This window comes from Morone saxatilis, unplaced genomic scaffold (assembly GCF_004916995.1).
Source record: "Morone saxatilis isolate NCDOM2014 unplaced genomic scaffold, NCSU_SB_2.0 Contig8, whole genome shotgun sequence".
NCBI classification, from domain to species: domain Eukaryota; kingdom Metazoa; phylum Chordata; class Actinopteri; family Moronidae; genus Morone; species Morone saxatilis.
This window is the reverse complement of record NW_023340257.1, coordinates 9,723,378-9,745,347: the sequence shown is the minus strand read 5'-3', so window position 1 is coordinate 9,745,347 and position 21,970 is coordinate 9,723,378. Positions and strand designations below refer to the sequence as shown.

Here is a 21,970-nt window from a genome sequence, read left to right as displayed (position 1 = left end):
AAACAGAAAAGAAGATGAGATTTAACAGGATAGAGGGAAGAAGAAGGTCATGACTTTTCCCTCCATCCATATGCTCTGCATTTCCTTGTTTCTTTGTTTCACTCCATATTAGTCCTACATCTTTACTCCTGTCGCTGTCAGCCAATCAGAAACACATGTAGTGGAAGATGATGAGAGAAGAGATGCGGAGCTATGACATATATAAGACAGAAAAGGTTATCGATTATTTTTGTACCGACAGGAAGATTTAAAGGGAGCCTATAGGGCTTTATGAGGCTTCAGAGATTTAAGAGGGACTTATGTATGGCCTCTGACAACTGAGGTTAGTAGTTTTATGGCACAGAGATAATACAAAGCTGGTGTGAGCAAAGATGAGAGGGGTGGAAGAAGTTAAGAGCTTCAAGAATGAGCGGGGGGAAGAGGAAAAGGTTGAGAAAGATGCAGTAACAGTAAAAAGGTAATGTGTTTAAAGCATGGAAATAGTAAAGAAAGAACTGAAGAGTCTTTCAGTCCGTCACGTAATTGGAGAGCCGCAGTATCTTTGTGTTTATCACAACAGACATAAATTTAAAATAAGTTTGAGGGAGGTGTAGTGGAGATCTGAAAAAACATCATGAATGAAGGAAAAGGGAGAGAGAAGTATCAAACCGAAGCAGAGAAAGTAGAGAAAAAACACGGTGATATATGGAGAGACCGAACACAAGGAAGAAGATGTGAACATGCAGAATGAAAGAGAGGAGGATGGTGGCTGGGAATGAAGAGGGGGGATTGGGGGAAGAAGGTGAGAGGAATTGATTGTGAAGAAGTAAAATAAAAACTTTCACAGAGGATGTGGCAGGAGAAAAGAGGAAGAGAAGGAAGACATGGCATGAGATATGATGGGAGACTGAGCAAAGTGGAAGCCTGAGAAGCCTGAGATACTTGACAAGTATTGTTTTAGCTTTTGTCTTACTTCTGCCCAGAGTGAGAGAGTTTGTTGATACAACTTTGGTGGAGGAAGAGGATGAAGGTAGAAAGGCTGAACACCAAGAGATAGAATGAAGCTAAAGACAGAGCTGAGATAGATAAAGACATTTGGGGAAGGAAAAGTCAAGAATGGGGCAGCATGGGAAGGAGAAAGAAAGAGTTGAAGGAACAAAAGGATCTGGTTTACATATGAGACTTGTTGTCCCTGTTTGTGCCTGTTTGAAATATTTGCATATAGTGTCAGGACCCTTGTTTTCTTTCATACATTTATACCCAGACAGAACATTTCTGTCAAGAGAGACAGAAAGAAAACCTGAGCCTTGTTTATTGCCCTCATCCATGTCTCCTCCACTCGCCTTTCCAACACTCCCCCTTCTCATCCACTCACCTTTCTTCTGATTTACACTCCCCTCTCTGCTCCTCTTCCTCCCTTTGCTTCCTACTGTCCTCTCTCTCTCCCCGTCTGTAGTTGAGTTTATTCAGGAAACCTCCAAAATGCCTCTCTGTCCCTTCCTCTCCTCTCTTATTACTTCAGGGCGGTAGGCAACCTGTTGCAGCAGATACCTGGATTTTTGTCTCCTTTCTTTAAGTAAGCTTGTTTGCACCACTGCAGTGTTTCAGTTTCTGTTATTTGTACAGTGTCTATTTTATTCTATACTTATTTTTATTTTATACACTGTTAATTATTTATTTACTTTAAGTTTCTCTTTTTATCTGTACTTATTTCTGCTCTTGTGCTGTTGTAACCCCTGCATCCCCCCGGTGGGGAATGAATAAAGGATTATCCTATACGATAAGTTATCTTTCATCTTCTCTCCTCTCCTCTTTGACTTCCAAACTATTTGTGATGTCACAAATCATGCTCCTAGGCTCCGCCCCCTAAAATTGGATTTTCAGTGAGCACAGAGAAACTTTCCACTTTCAGCAGATAAATGTGAAAACATCCTTCTAGTGTCAAACTCTGCCTAAACATCATTCTGCACACTGTAAAAAACAAGAAGAAAAACACATTTTTGAGTGGAAGCGACTCTAAACTTAACTTACCTTACAATTAACTGTTTACCATAGTGATTTAATCAGTAAATGAAGAGACTCACTTTTTCAAAAAATAGAATAACCCAGAATGTGTTTCTATGTCCTATATATATCCTAACATTGTTGGCCACACAGTGGACAATTGTATCAAAATCAATGCAGCAGAACCAGACATATCTTTTTTTAACCTACGCCTTTCTTTCCGCCCCTAGATTACCCACAATGCAAAGCAACCACTAACAATTTGGTCAGATATTCAGGTGTGTTATGTAGCCTGGAGACGCTAGCCTCAAGCAGAGATGAGGAGCAGGCTACAGAGGTCTGATACTCTCACTTCTTTTTAACTCTATACCACCAAATTTCTTTCATTTTCAAACTTGTAGTCTTCAGACCCAGCTGATGCTGACTCAAGTGACATCATTTGAGGCAGTTTATCAGACTTCAGAGCTCTCTCCGGAGCCAAAAAAGGCTTTGCACAACTTTTTTCATGCTCCCCCAGACCTGTAAGCAGACTGTAATGTGCAAAATCAGTGGAGTTCCTCTTTAACAAAACTTAAAATATAAGTGAGACTAGTGAAATATCTCTGACTGTTTTGTTTCTCTTCTTTCAATGAACCAGCACATTAAAGCTGAATATGGGAACTGGAACGGCAGATTCGGTACAGCTCTCTTCAACTGCATGCAGTTGTCATTGGTCATGTGCAGTTACAATCTTGCATCTTGATCAAATTATAATGATGGTCTACAAACAGTGATAGAGGGAGGGAGGTGAGGTGCAGAAGGAGAGAGAGGGGGCCATATTGAAAGGGTAAAGGGGGTTATATGAGGAGAGAGAGATTAGATTCAGATCCACATAATCCAGCCATTGTTTCTTCATCTCTTTATTGAATCCACCTCTCTTGTCCTGATGAATCAAATATGGGACTGAGTTTGTCCGCCTGTTGCCCGGCTGCAAATTTGTCACTATAAACATCTTCCTAAAGGCTCATTTAAACCATATACAAATCATGGCCTGTGAGCTGGTGTTACGGTGTGGTGAGCCTCGCACACACACGCTGTAGTTTGAGGTTTTCTGGTAATCGACCCAGGAAGTACATATGTGATATCTTACTCATTTCACTTTGTTAATGATTCATTTCTCACTGTGTTATGCAGCAGTTTTGGGCTCATTGTTCATTGATTTGTTTTTTCTGAAGCATTGTTGCTCAACTTCTGACTCACAGTCTGTCTTTCATTGTCTTTCCGCTTCTTTCTTTCCTTTGCTTGTTGCTTGAATAGATGATTCAGATCAGCTTTGCTTTGTAATCAGTACAATTTTAAAGCTATTTTAATGACCTTGGCATTTTTCATGTTTTTGATTGTCTATGGCAATGAATCTGATTGTCTAATCCAGAAAAAGATCTTTTTTTATTTTCTCTGAAAGCCAAAACTGGTTGGAATCAAGATTATTGTAAAGCCCAAAATTATTCAATGAGTAAATGTCAGAAGCTTTTCCCGTTTGTTAGCCTCAAGTGACAACATTGGGAGTTTTCCTGGGATAATTTGACTTTAATAACTTTTATCTGTGTAGCATTATTTCCTTGAATGAGTGCCCTGGATTAAACTTTTTGTCTCTAAAATGATCATGATTCAGTGAATGGAGTATTCAGATCCTTTACTTAAAGCGGCTATAATTGATATATTTTAATATTTTTAATCAAACTACATTGTGAAAACAATGGGACAATCTAAGAGATGAAGCTATAGGGAAGGATCTCCTGAATCTGCAGCTCCTGCCGGCTTTACATTGCTTTATAATGAGTTTCAGCTCATTGTTTAGCTGTCCACTTTACTGCTTTTAATTACTCTCACCGCTCTCATAGCATTATCTTTAACCAAACAGCAGACAAACAGTCAGGGACTAGCTGGTAAACATAGTGGAGTATTTAGCAGCTAAAGAGGCAAATATTTCTCTCTGAAGTTGGTGTAGACCAAAATCAGAGCTAAAAGGAGAGTGAATATTGGACTGATGTTCGCCAGAAATGTCCAAATAAATGATGATAAATGACACTTATCAAAGGTGATGATATGTCAGTGTTGTGTTCACAGCTTGTTTCTGATTCATCCAAAAAAATCAGTCAGGTTTAAGTAAAAATACAACAATGTAAAAATACTCTACATTTTATGTAAAAGTGCCACATTCAAAAACATACAGATACATATATACATATATATACACATACGTATTATCAGTAGAATGTACTTCATTCAGCAGAGAAGTGGGTACTATGAGTGATTTATTATATGTATATTACAATATTAGATTGCTAAAACTAATGTTTCAGTGTATATGTAGCATTTCACTGTTTTAGTTGGTCGAGGTGGAGATTTCAAATGGGTACTATTTATGATCTCACATAGAGGGTCGAAACTGAAGATAAGCCAAGATATCCTCATTTTTTAGTATTAGTCACACCCCAAAACTCTGAATCCTTCACTTACCTATGTTTGAATAGACCCTCTCTGCTTGATAAATGCTAACATCTGTCAAACGCCACACTCTCAGTTTGTAAGGCAGGCTTTCGTTTATAATTTTTTTTGTCTTAAGCAGAAACTAAGTTACCTGAAAGACATCATTAGAGTTATTTATCTTTAGAAAGCTCTTTATAGGAGTCATACTCCTTATGTTGAGTAAAACTTACTTTATTTGTAAAATTGGTGGCGTCCCCTTTTAACTGCATTACAATCAGTAGTTAAATCTGCAAATGTGTTGTGTTTTTTAAGCTCATAGTATATATATTTTTTCTAATATGCTAATATTATCATTCTAATATAAGTAAATAATATAATATTTCCCTCTGAAATGTTCAGAAGTATAAAATAGAAATAATCAAGTGAAGTACAAGTACTTTCAGTTTGTGGACCTTTTAATGTCTCTCTCTTGTTTTCTCTGTCAAGTCTTTGTTTTTCCCAGTAATCATAATCAAAATTTCTCACCGTTGCAACTTGTGTGCCATGAAGACCACTCAGTCCCCTGAATCATGTCCAAATATTGATGTTCATGTAAATCCACAGATGGCCCATCTCTTTCAGCCACACATGGTCCTAGTTTATCTGTATCCGCAGGCAAAGCCCTTTGACCTCAATTATTTAAGTTGTAACAACACACAGAAAGCTCTGATTTATGGATGAATCTAAATGCTCTGACACTCTTTTAATCAAATGTGCGCTTGTTGGTAGCCAGTACTGTGTGTGTGTGTGTGTGTGTGTGTGTGTTGAAATGAGAGTTTTTAAGTCTACGGCTTTCACGTATACATCCTCACTCATTAACATCAAGGACTGAAGGGGGCACAGGTCTAAAGGTCAAACACACTAGTAGCTCAGCCATTACAGCTACTTGGTTTGTTATATTCCTTCAAATCCAGCTCCTTCTGGGCGTTTCATGTGAGTTGACCTCTGCTGTAGTGAGAAACACTCTTGTTGTTAAATGGATCATCAGAAAATGTGACAGTAACTGCAGCAGGGTCAGAGTTCAGAGAAATTATGAAGCAGAGTATTTTGCTGGGCTGGTGGTCAGGATATTTAAACTGTAAATTCAATATGAAGAGATTTGGTTAAACTCTGCAAATACATTATGAACACACACACAACACATATACATACACACACACAGAATGACTGCTTCTTTGTCATGAAGACTGATGACAGTAATCCATCATCTCCTTAAATGTTCCTGTTTCTCTCCAAACCAGATAAATACGTATTATCTCGTGGGTTAAAGTGTCACTGAAGTGTGTCCATGTGTATTTAAAGTGAAGTATAACTCTTACCATGTGCAGGGGGTCTTCAGGGATTTGAAATGGGGTCTTGATTTCCATCGCTTTCTATTCTGACACACACACACACACACTGATGCCCAGTTGCAAAACTGGAATGTCAAGCTCTTAAGTGCCTCTTGGAGATGAGGGTCACTTATCATTTGTGTGTATACACTGGTTGTCCGTATGTGCATGTGTCTGCATGTACAGCAGCTTTAACAAGCTTTAACAGTGTTATTCGGTCTGGTTACACCTCTCCTGTAAACTCTATTTTTCCCATTCCATCCTTTTCCTTCTAGTGTGTTGTGTAGTAAGATACTAGAAATACAGCACAATACTGTGAAATAAACTTCAATAAATTTCCCCTATTCTTGGTTTTCATCTCGGTACACCACTTGTCAAAAAAGAACAAAACACTTGTGCTCTGTTTGAAATCCTGGAATGTCTCCTAATGCACCATTGTTATGAGTGAACTAACAGAGGTGTACAGTATAAATAAACAGCAAGCAAACAAATGTGAGCAGAGAAAATTTGGTTTACAAAAATTATTCATCTTTTTTTTGCATCTTGTCACACTTCTCCCACATTTGTATAAGCTGCAGATGAGGGAGAGGGCCTTCAAAATGGATTCTACACTGACCCTCTTGTGACAACTCATTTATGTTATATAAAACACAAGAGGAAACTGCACAAAATATATATTAGAAAACATCAAAGAAAATCTATGATTCATGTTATAGACATTATATTGAAAGCAATTATGTCTACTGTAGGCTACGTGTTGCACTGTTCTACTCAGGTGTCCCAGTAAGTCATGACAGTGTGAATGTGGACTAGATTACACAATACCGGGACCCTGAAACTGAAGCAGTTAAATGGAGTTCATCCATTTTAACATTTACACTTGGGCTTTTCCTACTGTGACATGTCAAAAGGTGTTCTGTGAAAAAGTATTATTGCCAGTACTAATAAATACCAGCTATAAAGTTTAAATATAGTCATTGGACACTTAATAAATATGAGGTTTTTATTTTCTTCTGCCTTCAGGACCTGGAAAGTCTCCAGATTCAGCTAGAAGAGGTGCGTTTCTTTGACCTGTTTGGCTACAGTGAGGAAGAGGGAGGTTGGCTCTGCTTCATGTGTAACAACCCTGAGAAGGCCACAGGTACACACACACACACACACACACTCACACACAGTAACATAATGTGATTTAAGGATTTGGTCACTATCCCAAGTCTGACTTCATCAGGACAAATTGCTTACTTAAGGGGGGTCGCTTTTCCAAAGTAAACTAATCAGAACTGAGTGACTGACTGATTGCAGTGACCCTTCATAACGACACTAAAATCAGACTGGCAGCTATTAAATAAGAGCTGCTCTTTGCTCCATTTTCCTGGACTGTTCTGGGAAAAGATTATTCCCCTTGAAGGTTTTGAAGGCAGTGAAAACATCTCATGGAGCTTTGAAATGGTTTTACCATCAGACCCCAGGGAAACACAGCTGTGCCCAAGAATGCTGGTGTTAGCATGTCAGCTGATCCTGTCATATTAATATATGAATCTTATTTTCTGTTTTTACCGCTGCCAAGAAAATAATCTGAAAATCTGAAACTGAAAAACATGAACTGTTGTCAAGGACAACAATGAGCTGGTTGTGGAGGCGTCCTGTTTTTTAAACGTCTCTATGTCAGTTTGTTTTACACGCGCACTAAACCATGTTGTACTTTAATCATGGTTACATATGACTGGGATTTTGAAGTCAACACACTGAGGCTGCGAAAACTATAAACTGCAACCAAAATATCAAAAAATAACATATGAAGCACATTAAAAAGCATGTAAAACATTTTAAACGCTTTTATACACCTGTCTCACACACAGCGGCCCCTCGCTATTCAGACCTTCCTGTTCAGGCTTGATTTACGCTGTTAAGCATCTCTCCCCTGCTGTCCCTCACCTGTTTCTCCACTCTGACAAGTGGAGAGAAAGAAAGTGTGTGTAGGTGAGTGATGAGAGTGTAAATCTACAGTCTATAAATCGATGAGCGAGAGTTTAGCCTTAGGAGAGCAAATATGACAGAGTCTGGGAAACAAGCTTTAAATCTGTGCGTATCTCTCTGTCAGATTCCAATGGAAGCAGTTATTAGTTATATAAGAGGAGTTAGACAAAGAGGGCAGTTTGTGGCAGATGTTGTGCTCTGATGAAGAAATATGGAGGGAGCTTCTGAGAAAGTGAACTTGAAATCAGGGGTAGTGTAGTGTCACTAATAAGTAGCTATAAACCTCCGTCCCAACAAGCAACATGATGTTTTCTGGCTTTTTGATGGCAGCTAATAAGAAGCCAGCAGGTATTTCTCAGCAAGTTAAAGCAAAAGGCAGGAAGCTATTCACTAGTGGAAAGAAAGAGGCGGTTAAAGTTTAGTGTGTGCATGTTTGTGCTTCAGAGGGAGAAAATGTCACATTATGGATTATTACCACATCAGAGTTTATCTAATAATAATGACAATAATAACAACTTGGTTTATGTGAGTTTAGGTTATTTTAAGATCTCAAGAAAATAAAGTTACATTGTTATTTTAAAAAAAATTCACAAACAACAACATATAAATATTTACAATCATGGGAAAGAATAAGGAATACTAATTAAAGTTAAAGGTACCCTGTGGAGTTTTCTTGTACACAAAGTTATGTTAACAGTTTCTCACTGAAACACATTGTGTATGTATTCCTGAGGTCTAACAAACAAACAAGTGTATTTCCTTCTTAAAAAAATATTTGCAAAGATGCCTGTTTGAAGTTTTTTTAAACCAGGATTGTTTACATCCACCTTTGGTTATCAATCTACTTCTTTCCTGCCTTTTGTTGGTGCATTGCTACGTTTCCCAGCACAAGTCAGGTACAAGTTTTTTGTACTGGCTGGAGAAACTCTTTCACTGTATGTCAGAGTTAATAATACACTCTCTCTGGCATTAGAGGAAATGTTCAAGTATGATTAGGGTTAATTCCAATAAGACTGTTTCCTTACTTTCCACATTTATTTTTGATCCTGCCATTAGTTCTGATTTAAGGTTTGTGTCTTACTTCAGTATTAATTTCCACTGCCAGGAGCACTGCAGCCTTATTACAATCCAACAGTGACCCAAAAGCAACCAAAACACATCCTTTTTCCCAATGACATTATACGTCTTATATAGCTTTAGGTAGTTAAAAACAGGTAGAAAGTAGAAATAATCTGAAAGCCAGGTAAAGAAACATTATGTATAAATTGACATTCTGTGCAATTAGGCACCCCCAATTCACTTATAAACCACTGTTGTAAATATGGACAGCTGATATGATTACATTACTTATGATCAAAAACTAGCAAGTCGATAACTTTGCTAACATCAAGTAAGTGCAACAACAAAAGACATAGCAGGCCAGCTAATATTACTTACTAGTCCAACCGCCAGAAAGCCAGCTCACCATCTGTCAGCTTTTATTTCACGAAGCGACTAAAAGCCATTCACTCTTGTCCGGCGGCCTCATGCTCAGTCACTCTCCCCTTTTCTCTTCTTAGCTTCCTCCATCAATGTCATTTTCGGTCTCTTCGCCTTGTCATGATGTGCGTAAAGGCTGCTGGGCCTGGTTACGTTGCCGTCGTCCCCGCTGGCTCCCCCTCGCCCTAAACCTCCTCCACACAGCGGTCCCAAGGTTCTATGCTACCAGTGTAAACACTCCCCCAATGCTCTGATGAGGTCCCAGTCCAGGCACAGCTAACTGAGCTAACTAGATAGTCACAGTGTCAGTTAGCAGCTGTTAACTGTCCATCAGGAAATTATGTAAATCACAGAGAGTCATGGAATATGTTCTGCATAAAATATAATCCAGTTTCAACAAATTCAGTGACATATTTGGATGGTTTGTGACTTTGTGCCTTAAAGCATTACGCACCAGGCAGAATTAGAACAGTTACATAATGAGGCCGACATCCAGAAAACATTTACAAGGACTCAAACAGTGAAATATCTGACAAAGGCACAAACATGTAACCTGGTCTGGACTCGTAGGTTTCTAAATGCCTCCCTACAGTTGTCAGCACAGTCATCAGTGTTCAACATATAAGATGATTTAGTGAATGATGTTAATCCATTCAAGTGGAATTAATATTCATGCAGTTATATATTTAAGCTATCATTAAGCTGGATTCACAGCTTTTCATTTTCTGTTTCTTCTATGTCATTTTCCTGTCATCACCCATTTCTTTAAATACACATGTATCCAAGAAAACACACACACACACACACAAATACACGTCAGACAGCCCAGTCCAAACAGAATAAAAGCCAAATGAAAGCCATTCTTCCAGCTGCTCAGAACAAACCAGTGTAATCACTGAGCCAGCTGAATGACTGCGAGGAACGGATGATTACCTTTTAGATTCATGCCAGTCTCTCAGCATCACAGGAGGGTTTAGAAAAGGAGTAGTAGTACTTCCCCACTGGGATTGTGTGATTGGAAATGTGTACGTGTACATTTGTTTTTCTAAAACATTTGTGTTCTCATGACCTTGGATGGCCCTACTGCCCTGCATGTCTGCATCTGGTATAAACCTAAAGGTTTGTCTTATGAATGTATTTATGTCAGATATGTATTCAAAGTAATCACCCTCTCGTTAAACCAATTATATGTCTAACTGTCACGTTTTTTACAAATGGGCACGTCACTGTGAAACCTCATGAAAACATTGTTAATGATAGTAAAGCCACCACTCATGTTTCAAAACACAGGACAGAGCCCTGCTGCCCAAAGACAGGCTCAAACAAACCTCCTGTAACTGAAATCACTATCATTAAACCTGTTAAAAACAACACATATTCCATCACCGTTAACGTTATAGCCAACACACAAACATAGTCCACTGAGTTTTTAGTGAAATAGGAAATGAAGACATTCCAAGGTAATTGAGCATCCAAACTGTATGGGTGTGAATACATGCAGCCAGCGTACACTTGTGTGCTCGAGTATGTGTGATTCCAGCTGTAAAGGAAAGATTCAGAGCATCAGACAAACAAGGACTTTGAGTTACTTTGTGCTACTTAGCAGTCAGTATTTTTAACTTTAGTCCTGATATGTGTGTGTTACCTGCAACAATAAATTCTCCCAACATGGCTATATATCTATCTTGCACTGTATTCGAACAGCCTACTGTGTTAAATAAGTTACCCCTCTGTGACCTTTACCACCTGAGGCCTGACATTTTTTAGTCGCATGAACTCAGTGGCCTGAACCAACACTCCGCAGCCAATCATTAGTCAGCTGTCAGCAGTCGGCTACATAACTCTGTGGAAAAGGGGCTTTTTAACATATTACGAAAGACGTGAATACAGTACATTATTACCATGTAGTCTTTATTGTGCAAGTTCCGAAATATTAAAATAATAATATATGGTTTTGGGTATTTTTTTCCTTTAATTAATGATGATGCAGTTGAGATTAAGACATTTAAATGTAGTCAAATAGAAAAGAGGGTGTTATACAAAAAAGGTCCCCAGTTGTTCCAGACCCCTAGGCCTCTATGAGAACCATATAGATTCACATCAAGTGAGATTTTGCAGCACAAAATAGGAACACATTTTTACTGTGCAGTACACAAACTCATCAAAACACATTTGGCAGGTAATTTACACTGTCTGCAGCGTTACAGGAAAGTTGTTCTTGGTTTACACAATGAAAACATTCTGCATATACTGTAGAGGACTTTTATACTTTGGGGTAGTGACCTTTCCGCAGTGCCTGTATCCATGTCATCAAATATTAGTTCAAACTCTTTAAACGGCTCATGTACATGAAACTGCCCACAAATTCAAATGGTTTATGAAGATGTGAAACATGTGAACATTGTCTTCCACCAAAATGAAAATGTCCATTAAAACCCACAATATGCAGTCAAAGACAGAAAAAAACCCACTGGAAACTTTTTTAACTTTCCAACTGTAAACTGTCCAGCTTAATCCAGAATATTAGGTCAAGTTACAATAAATAACAGTGATGACTCATCTCACTGAAACAACTGTAGCAACTTGACTTCAGACCCAGCGCAATTTAGATTTGGAACTTTTCACTTTTAAGTGACCCACTTTTTTTTATTCTCATCATAAATGCAGCACATTACACTTTCAATATTTTTACCTTGTTTGCGTGCTGTTCACATTACCGGCTGCCACCGGCCAACGTTTTACATTATACTACTTTATATTGCTTTGCCATAATAAAAACTTGCTGACTTCGCCTGAGTGGCTCGCTGTGATTACTGCAGAGGTTACGCACACAAGCAGGGAGCTTGTCTCGTGTTTTAATGGTAAAGGAGAAAAGAGAGAAAGGTGAAGTGTTTTCCATTGTGAAGGCCAAAGTGGAGCCAGTGGTTACTGCAACTCTGTGATGCTTTATGATATACTGTTGAGTTTAACTACTGGAATTCCTTTGAAGTGAGCGGTAATGAGCAGAGTAGTGTGTGTGTTTGTGCATGTACTGTGTGTGGACATACCAGAACAAGTACGTGTGTTCAACGTGTACGCTCTCTCTCGTTCCCTGTTGGTGTTTCTGCCGTTGTTGAGTATTTTCACTTGGATGGCTACAACAATGCCGTCACCTAATAACCAAACTTACTGTGGTAACTGGTAACAAGAGAAAAGAGAATTGTAATTGCCTTGAGTGGATTTTTGGCACTCGCAAACATACACACACTTATACAAACATGCCCTTATTCCCTCATGCCTCTACATGTGGATCTGCACACACATTTACTCATGTCTGGAAGACAGATCCCCTGTTTGCTAAAAGATGGAAAACCCCAAAAAAGACTTTCCATCATTCCACTATCAATGATTGAAGTCGTGCTGGACAGAAAATTTCACCTCCAGGAATTATGTTTCAAATTCAGGAGATTCCCTGGCTAAAGAGACATTCATCACACTGTGCCAAGTGACATGGAGAGTTGAATGAGAATGTGCTGAAATGATTTAATGCAGCTAGATATTCCTCATAAGGACACTAAAACCTCGAGCTAATACATCGTTATTGACAAGAAGGGACAATTGTTTTATGATGTTCATCAATGAAGCTGTACTGTCAAACTTTCCATATGTATTGTAAAAATTAGCAACGCATTAGCCTCAGACAGCTACCGTCACCAGTGTCTCACTGACTCGCCCGTGACATCTCAGGCTTGACAGTAGTACCAGCATCCTCGGGTCTACTCACCTCCCTCTCTTCTGCCGGCCAGGTTGTGCCATTGCTCACTCCTCTTAAGCCAGAGCCAACTGGAGAATTCCCTGACCAATTTCTTGTGGTCTGGACTCCCAGTGCTCTCCAGAGCGATTGCCCTGGGAAGCTCCTGCAACCAACTCACTCCCTTTGCTGGCTTTCACAGATGAGGAGCTGATATTAGCTATATATAGTTGGGCTTGTGTGCCTCCTGAATTATGACTCCACGCCATGCACTGAAAAGATGAAAGTAGTTTAACTTTAATGCACATCCAAAAACCACTAGAAAACAGTGACTTGTGGCGCAAGAAAGGAGCGCACACCAGACCGTACCATAGGAAAACAATGGTTCTGCAGGCGATGCGTTTCTAGCGGTGCACTGAGAGAGGCAGAAGAAGAAATTGTTCCACCATGGGCATTAGGGGCATAGACAAAAGATGGCTGTCAGTATTTGCTTGTCCACCGTTGATGTAGCTAACAATGTCAGTTTAACTGTAGTTGCTATTGAACTGTGTCAGTAGTGGTTGCTACTAACAACAGAATATTCCATTAAACCAACAGCTGAAAATCTCTAATACTTGTGTGTGTTTGTCTGTTTCCTTTTTCTTTCCTGAAGCTTAACAAAGCTAGACAAAGCACTTTCTCTTGGTAATGACTTGGCATTTTTTCGACTTATGAAATTCTGTCACTCAAAAAGGGAGGCTTGACATTTAACACAGAAGGGGGCACGGGTAACTTGTTTACGACCACATTTTTTCCTAACATTGGTGGTTAACAAGAGTGAGTCAGTGTGCTGTCAACTGTGGTATAGTTTTCTGTCAGGATATGTCTCACTGTTCTCCTCTCACCTCATCTTGATGTTGTCGTCCTCAAGCCAAAACCTACAAACACCAAACTGCAGAAATTAATACACAAATGGACTCATACATTATAAAATCTAAACAAACTGACAGATACAAACATGAAGGTCTCTTCATATTCAAACCTGAGGGTGTAATTAGGCTTGTTTGAAGGGACAGCTGTTTCTGGTAATGATTTGGGTTGGACACATGACTCTTGTCACAGTTTTGAAATCCTGTCTCTCCCACGAGGCTCAACATGTAGCACAAGAGCCACTGGCGAAGAGGCCTTATTTAGAGTCAGATACAGAAATAAAATGTGTTTTTAATAATCTAGCCGTGCAGATAAAAACAAAAGCGTGAATGCAGCAGAAACAAACAGAGGACACACTGGGATGTGATAGAACGCAGTGCTCATTTTGATTATTTGAGCTGACATCCTTTCCCTCAGGTATCAATAAAGTCCTGTCTTTGACTATAATCAGTAAGGGATGCAATCCACTTTGTTAGCAAAATGACTAAATAAATTCACCTTGTTAACTCAGTCTACTGCATAAACAATGTAAAGGTGTATTTATTGTATTTAATTCACAAATATGGTAAAAAGACAATTGTAGAAGGGAGACAAGGAAAATAACTGGATAAATGATGTCCAACTATGTGTTTTAGGAGGTGTACATGGCCGCGTGTGTTGGTTGGTGGTGTATAATGTATTTGTTAACTATATTTTGTAGTACCTTATGAACTAAATAAAGTGGAGCAAGAGTGTAACACTTTCCTCTAAAATGTCGAAGAGTAAATGTACTTAAATGTAGTAAATACTCAAGTTAAGTACCTTAACATTAGTACTTGAGTAAATGTACTTACTTATTTTCCACCTCTGTTTACTTTCTCATCTCATTGTTTGACGTCAGCATGTCTCAGACGAGGGGTTGTGAACTACAGTGCCTGCCTGAGGCTGACAACTAATCCAGGGATCCCTTTCCAGGTGTCCTCATCAAAGCAAAGAGACGGCGCAGTGATTTATACAGCAGACAAGTTTATTTCATAAGAAAGAAAAAACGGAAATATTTGTTAGATGATGCAGACAAGCCGGCACCCCACCATGGGGGGAGTGATTCCAGTTGTATATAGGCAGAGCGTCTGCCCAAACAGGCTGACAGGAAGTCCACACACACACACACACACGCAATAACAGACAATTTGAAAAAAATGCAAATGTTTTACTCACATGATTGATTCCAGTGAATCATCAGTACAATGTTGAAAACATACAAATGCAAAACAATGTCACACTTTTTTCATCCAGTCAAATATCTCCTAAAAAAGCACTACTGTTGTCTCTGGAATTAAAGGGTCAGTTCACTCAAATTACTACATACAGCTTTTGTTCTGTGACTTGTTGAGATTGTTTCTGGAAAGACGTGTTACAGTGACATTTTTAATGTAATGTTTTAAAGCTGTGAGCAAAGCAAACTAAATTCTGTTCATCTCTGTTGTACTGGGATGAAGGAAGGAATATCAGAGATTAATATCTCCAAACCTGGACAATATAAATCAAAATGAACTGCATTGCTAGATACCACCAGACAAACTGGGTTTGGGTGAACTGACCCTTTGAAAGGAAGATTTGTTTCTGTTACAGCCCCCCATAGCATGGTGGTCTCTATTATGTTATATTTTTGGGCTGCTGCTGAGGATTATTATTATTAATTAATTTACTATTTTTATTTATTCTTCAATTCATTATTTAGTCAAATGTCAAAACACACTATTAAATGCTCATAAAACGTTCTCAGACCCTGAATTAATGTCTTTATAATGCTACAAGGTTTTGTTTGACAATCTGTCTGAAAGATGTTTTTCACATCATTTACAGTGATGTGAAACAGAAAAACAGCAAGAAAGCTTCTCTTTCTTCTTTCTTCTCCTGTGAGGTTGTGATGACCTTTACAGGTTTGTCCTGTTTGGCGTCGAGCACCTCTGTGAATCATCTTTCCAGCCAGCTTGCCCACACATTCACACACACTCTGATCAGATTGAGGTAATCTCTCAACTGCTTTACTCATCGTCGTGGATACAAAGAGTGTCCCTGTTTGGTGGTCAACATCTGAAGTTCCTGGTTTTATTGGCACCGAACCTGAACCAACCAATACGCGTGTGTTTTGGCCGGCAGATCACAGTACTCTCACACATATCACACAGTCAGTTACTAAACATCAATCTGTGATCACTTCGATTGATCAGTTGGTCAGAACAAAAGTTGTATTCAAGAAAAACATCCATATTCATACATGAACACGCCGATGCATGCCATTAGAGATACGCTCAGACATACACAGAATCAAATCGGTACTTGATCCAACTCAGTGTGGGTGAGTGTTTCTAATCAGACTGGTCCAGACTCGACTTTGTGGGAGTTCTCCTCCAGCCGATCACACACACACACGCACACACACACACACACACACACACACACACACACAAGTGAGATAAAATGTTTTTGTCGATTTGAACTGAACAACCCATTAATGTTGACTGGAAGTGGGAGAGTTCCACTTTGTTTGTATCGCACAATTTCATGCAAGCGCAGTTCAAAGGGCTTTTGAGTAAGAATTAAAGAGACAGAAACAGAAATAAATAAAAGTAAAGGAAATTGAAAACAGAACTTTAAGATACACAATAACTATAAAAATGTTTAACTGGCTGGTTTTACAGTAAATAAATGATGAAAGGCTCAGATCAGCAGGGCGGCTGTCCTGTGCTGCAGATGCAAAGATGTTATCGCACTTTATTTGGAGAAAGTTATGGGGATATAAAGCAGACAGGTGCTTTGTGACAAGATTTTTAAAAAAGATCTGGAGGGTTCACGACAGATGGTGCATTCACTGACATATACAATTGACTCTTCCTAAGTCCCCTTTTGCTCTGTGCTCCAATACAGTTCTGCAAACCTCGGTCAACTTTCTCCCCTCCTGTACTTAAAGCTAGCTATGTGCTGGGCTCATCTATGTTGAATGCACATAGCATTTCTAAGTAAAGGGAAAAGGGGAAGGTTGACCGAGCTTTTCAATTAATGTGTCTCTATCTTTCTTGTGGGTCCAAAAAGGCACATTTTGGTGTATGTAGATCAGAGTGCAGTTGGTCATTAAGTGTTTATATTGAGATGTTACAGGCTTAATAGAAAATGAAAAGATTACAGTAAAATAAAAGAAGCAAAACATGGAAAAGTAGAAATTTGCTAGCCTGATTTAATAATAAATTCTAAGCATGTAGGAGGTCTAATGAAATTGTCTTGTGGGCTGGATCTGACCGCAGCTTGCAGAGTCTTGAAACTTGCTGGAAATTGATGACTTATCACAGTGACAATGCTGCATTGTTTATTTTACCTCAACCATTTTTTATATTTAGCTTTTGAGATTTTCTGGCAAGATATAGCTTGTGAATATAGTGCTGTTCAATGGCTGATTCATTCAAGTCTCAAATGTCAGACCCTCCCACCGACTCATGAATGCATCATAGTGACCTTTCAGATCAAATCCATTGATAGTCAGCAGGAATGTCAAGCAAATGGGAAAAAAACATAAAAACACTAATATATTTTATTTTTTGTCTGTTCTTTTTCTTTCTTCTTTTGATCTGTTTCTTCCTGCCTTTCTCCCTCTCTGTGTTTGTTTGTTTGTCTAGTTGTGAACCAGGAGGGACAGCCTCTGATTGAGGGGAAGCTGAAGGAGAAGCAGGTCCGCTGGAAGTTCATCAAGCGCTGGAAAACCCGTTACTTCACCTTGGCAGGAAACCAGCTACTCTTCCGGAGAGGCAAATCAGTACGTAGCCCATGAAAACGAAGCCTCCTCACACACAAACACACTTCGACACACATGCACATTGTCCCTGGCCTCTCACTTAGAAAATCCTCATTAATATTTCCCTGTTCCGTGTCATTTGATTATGATGAAACTGTGTATGAAACAGTGGAAATCTCATCTTGTGATAAGCTTAACCGTCCCTCAGGAGCATCCGGCGAATCCAACTGTAACAAACCATGGCCCCGGTAAGGACTCCTGGGGGACTCCCAAGGCCAAAGCATGATGCAGCAACAAGATGAGTCACTCTCACCCACTATAACTCAAAGCAGATATCATTACGCACAAGTAGCAAACACACAAGAGGAGGCACTGCCTCGTGTTGTATGTGTGAGTGAAAGAAAGACAGAACGCAAAGGTGAGGAGATTTCCCTCTGGGTTGCAATAACACAATTTTCCCTCCAACTTCCCTGTGTGCTGGTGACTTACTGTAAGGTGAACAAAGGCTGAGGTCACTGAACAGAGAATTATTGTGCAAAAAGGAAAAATCAAAAACAGCAGCGTAATCACAAATGTGTTGAGGTCAGAAAAAGTTTCCTAAAAAATAAGGTCAAGTTGACACTAGAACTACTAATACTACTTTTTTCAGCTCAGTTTGTGGAAAAATCAGATATATTTGGAACCTTTACTTCACTCGTACTTATATCTTGGTTAATCTTATCTTATCTCAATTGTAATTTAAATAATTTTCACAGCCAACAAGAGATAGGGTATCCTCTTGATCTTTAGACTGCGCCATGTTTATAAAATCAGCCCCCAAAAAACGAGAGCAAGGCACGACATCACAGAGGAATATCAGGAAACAGGGGGGGATATTCTCCGGTGGTTGAAATGTAAAGTAAAACTCTACACTGAACAATAGTCTTTGTGCTCCAATCCAGATGGTAATGGATTCCTCTCCGCAGCCACAAATTGGAAGGGGTTTTGTGCCTTTGTTCTCAGTCTGTCTTTGCCAGCATGTTCTGGAGGTGGTTGGTATGTTGTGAAAGACCTTTCCCAAGTCGGGAGTGAGATTAGGAACCAAAAAATGTTGTTTCCTCCACACTGAATTATGGAGCAGCTTTGACACACTGAGTGGTGTGAAACATTCCCCAAAACCACTAGCCTGTTATCTCGCTCTGGTCACATTTATTTTATGAGCAAGCATATACCAAGTGGATGATGAAGGATGCCTATTTTCTATCGTAGGTTATTGTTGATCCCAGTGTGTCCTCCCTTGAATATTGCATTTTCTCCTTAATTAGGACCAGACAGAGAGTGATGCCAAAGTACTGGACTTTGATTTGGCAAGACCTCATGCAGGAAAATTAGGGACAGGAAATTAGAATGAATGAGGTATTCAGTGTGTCTATACTTAACACAGCACTTATGATACAGTTGTTGTGGATATTAACTTAAGCCCAAGCACTTGTACCCTTTATCCAATTTACGGTTTGCTGTATTTCTCTGTGGCATAATTCAGCAAATGTGAAGCTCCATAATCCATAATACTTTATTTGCAAGGTGATGTGAATTCAAAAAGCAAACATGCACATCATGAAAAGAATAATTTTAACAAACAAAATGGTTCTTTTTAGCAGCAAAGTGTAGTTGTACTGTTGTGAGTGTCTCCCACAAAAAACATCCCAAACTTTTTTGTCAGGGTACAAATATGAATAATGATACAATACAATATTATAATAATATATAATAAGAGAATAATCTTGCTGTCTCAACAAATACACACATAAATACGCTAAGGTGTCTGGACATTTTAATTTATTCCAAACTACAGGACCTTCAAGTCTTTGGCTTCATACCAGCACCTTTGTCTCATTCAATGTATGCTGTCAAAGGCGTTAAAAGAATGAGTAAGTAACACACTAAAGGTACAAAATTAATGAGGTTTAAGTATTATAAGGGCAATATCTTAAAGAATTATTTTCATCCCATGGCTAAAATCAAGCAAATGTCCATTTAAATCAGTACATCCACTGACATGGATCTGCTGTGGGAAACCAGACCCTCAGCACAGCCAGCGGGGAGGTAAAACTGTGAACACGTCTACTTCGGTTGAATGCTTTTCAACAAACACCCTCGCACACACACCACAGAAAGGATGTGGGCTGTTGCCATAAGATTTGCAGCCAGCTCTGGTTATGTGGTTATAACCACCACAACGAACTATGAGGTAAGAAGCCATGGCTGTGGTGCAACATACACACAACCACACCTCCCCACTCTCACAAACACACACATTCAAAATGACTCTTAGTGGGGTAAAACATGGACACGATGTGCAGCAAAGCTGGAGGATTTCCTACCCTGGAGAAGAAGAAGAACAATAGTGTAATTGTTTGTAATTGTCTGTGAAAGGTTTCTTCTGAGGTTGTACATACTGGAAAAAACATTATAACACAATTGTGATGCTGAAATAAGAAGGCAACATCGGACATTGTGGCAACAAGAGATATTGATATGGTTAAAATTCACAAAGAGACTTTTAACATGGCTAAAGATACATTTCTTCAGTTTTCTTTATTATTAAGATCTCTTTTCTGAATCCTACATTAACTCAGTGAGCACAGGTTGTGCAGCTCTGATATCGAACAATAGCTGTTGGCAAATGAAGAATTACCACCTGAAGTTTTCATTTGTTCGATTGTTTCTGTACCGGTCTCATTTTACCCCTCTCAGAAAGACGAGCTGGATGACATCCCCATTGAGCTGAGCAAGGTGCAAAGTGTCAAGGTGAGAAGTTACGTTGCATCATCCCCCACAAAACTTTCATCTGCAAGAAGTCTGCTCCCAAAACCTTTTTATCTTTACTACTGTGTGAAAGGTCTAAATGCTCCCCAGTCCCAAGTATAAATAATTTAAGAAGACATCTCCAATACCGTGAGCAGCATTGCGGCCATAAAGTGAGAAACAAGGGGGCTACATAAAGCTTCTTCTCTCTCTCCTTTTTTATTTTCCATAGGTGGTAGCCAAGAAGCGGCGTGATCGCGGCCTGCCACGGGCCTTTGAGATCTTCACAGACAGCAAGACGTACGTGCTGAAAGCTCAGGATGAAAAACATGCTGAGGAGTGGCTGCAGTGCATCAACGTGGCCGTGGCTCAGGCCAGAGAGAGGGAGAACAGAGAGGCTACCACCTATCTGTGAGAGCAACACAGTTAAAGCTGCAGTACATAACATTTATAAAATATACATCTGCTTTCACTATATCCTCAAAGAAATAATCAGGTTCCTCTGACTCCTTCTACTGCTCCTAAAAACGACCAGAGCCAAGAAACATAGTTGATTGTTGAGTCTCATTCCCAAGTCGTTAAGTGGTATTTGATGACCTGGGAATGAGACTCAACAATCAATTTTCTTGATCGGTTTCTTCCAAATGCCATTAGGAGCACCAGGAGTAGCCAGAGGAACTGATCTGATCTGTCTTGTGTTCTACTATCAGGACATAGTAAAAGTTACCTACTGCGGATGTAACTAATGAGGACACATACTTTACTATTGACGTACATGCCAAGCACATATGCAAACTCATGCATGCACAAATATACACGAAGTAATATTTTGTTCAGCTGTACACAAACACACAAAACACTCACTGCCAGTAGTTTAACTTTATATCTGAAATCAGTGGAATACATCTGCAGCCCCGCTGAGGGCGGTGCACCTATCAGAAACAATCAAAACAACTTCTTATGCAGTATTTTTAGAAACAAAAAAGACTCACCGTATGGTGTGTCCAACCAGTATGAAGGGTGGTTACATTTTTTAAATAGTGACTGGCTATACTTACTGTTACACTGCGACTCTGATGCACCTACAACTGTGGACCATCATAAATGAATGTTACAGTACATAAGTGTGTTAGAAGATCTTCACCTGAGTGGACCATACAGTGTGGAAACTCCCTCTGCTTGAGCTCAGACACGACTGTGAGCTTCAACAACCATACAAAACCAGCATCTGTGGAAACCTGGGATTTCTGAGTTTAATGATGCATAATGATTGAGATGTATTTGAGTTCAGAGTAGTATTTAGCAATAAAGACTCACAGACATCATAAAGACTTGTAGCAATAATGGGACTGAACAGTTTCTCTTGAAAGCAGGAAGGCTGAAGAAGAGGAGCCTAATGGACAGCAGATGGGAAGGACATTCAATACTGGAATAATGTGTGCGTGTGTGTGTGTGTGAGAGAGAGAGAGAGAGAGAGAGAGAGTATAATGTAGTCTT

At 39.3% G+C, this 21,970-nt stretch overlaps 1 protein-coding gene across 1 annotated transcript in view; it reads left to right on the top strand.

Moving 5' to 3' along the window:
• veph1 (ventricular zone expressed PH domain-containing 1) overlaps positions 1-21,960 on the top strand; it is a 70,191-nt gene extending 48,231 nt beyond the window's left edge. Inside the window, exons 12-15 of the mRNA XM_035680059.1 lie at positions 6,846-6,963; positions 17,571-17,707; positions 20,423-20,476; positions 20,706-21,960. Of these exons, the coding sequence (XP_035535952.1) occupies positions 6,846-6,963; positions 17,571-17,707; positions 20,423-20,476; positions 20,706-20,888 (492 nt within the window). The 3' untranslated portion in view covers positions 20,889-21,960. The remainder of the gene's footprint in view (positions 1-6,845; positions 6,964-17,570; positions 17,708-20,422; positions 20,477-20,705) is intronic.
• Positions 21,961-21,970: the final 10 nt, after the last annotated feature.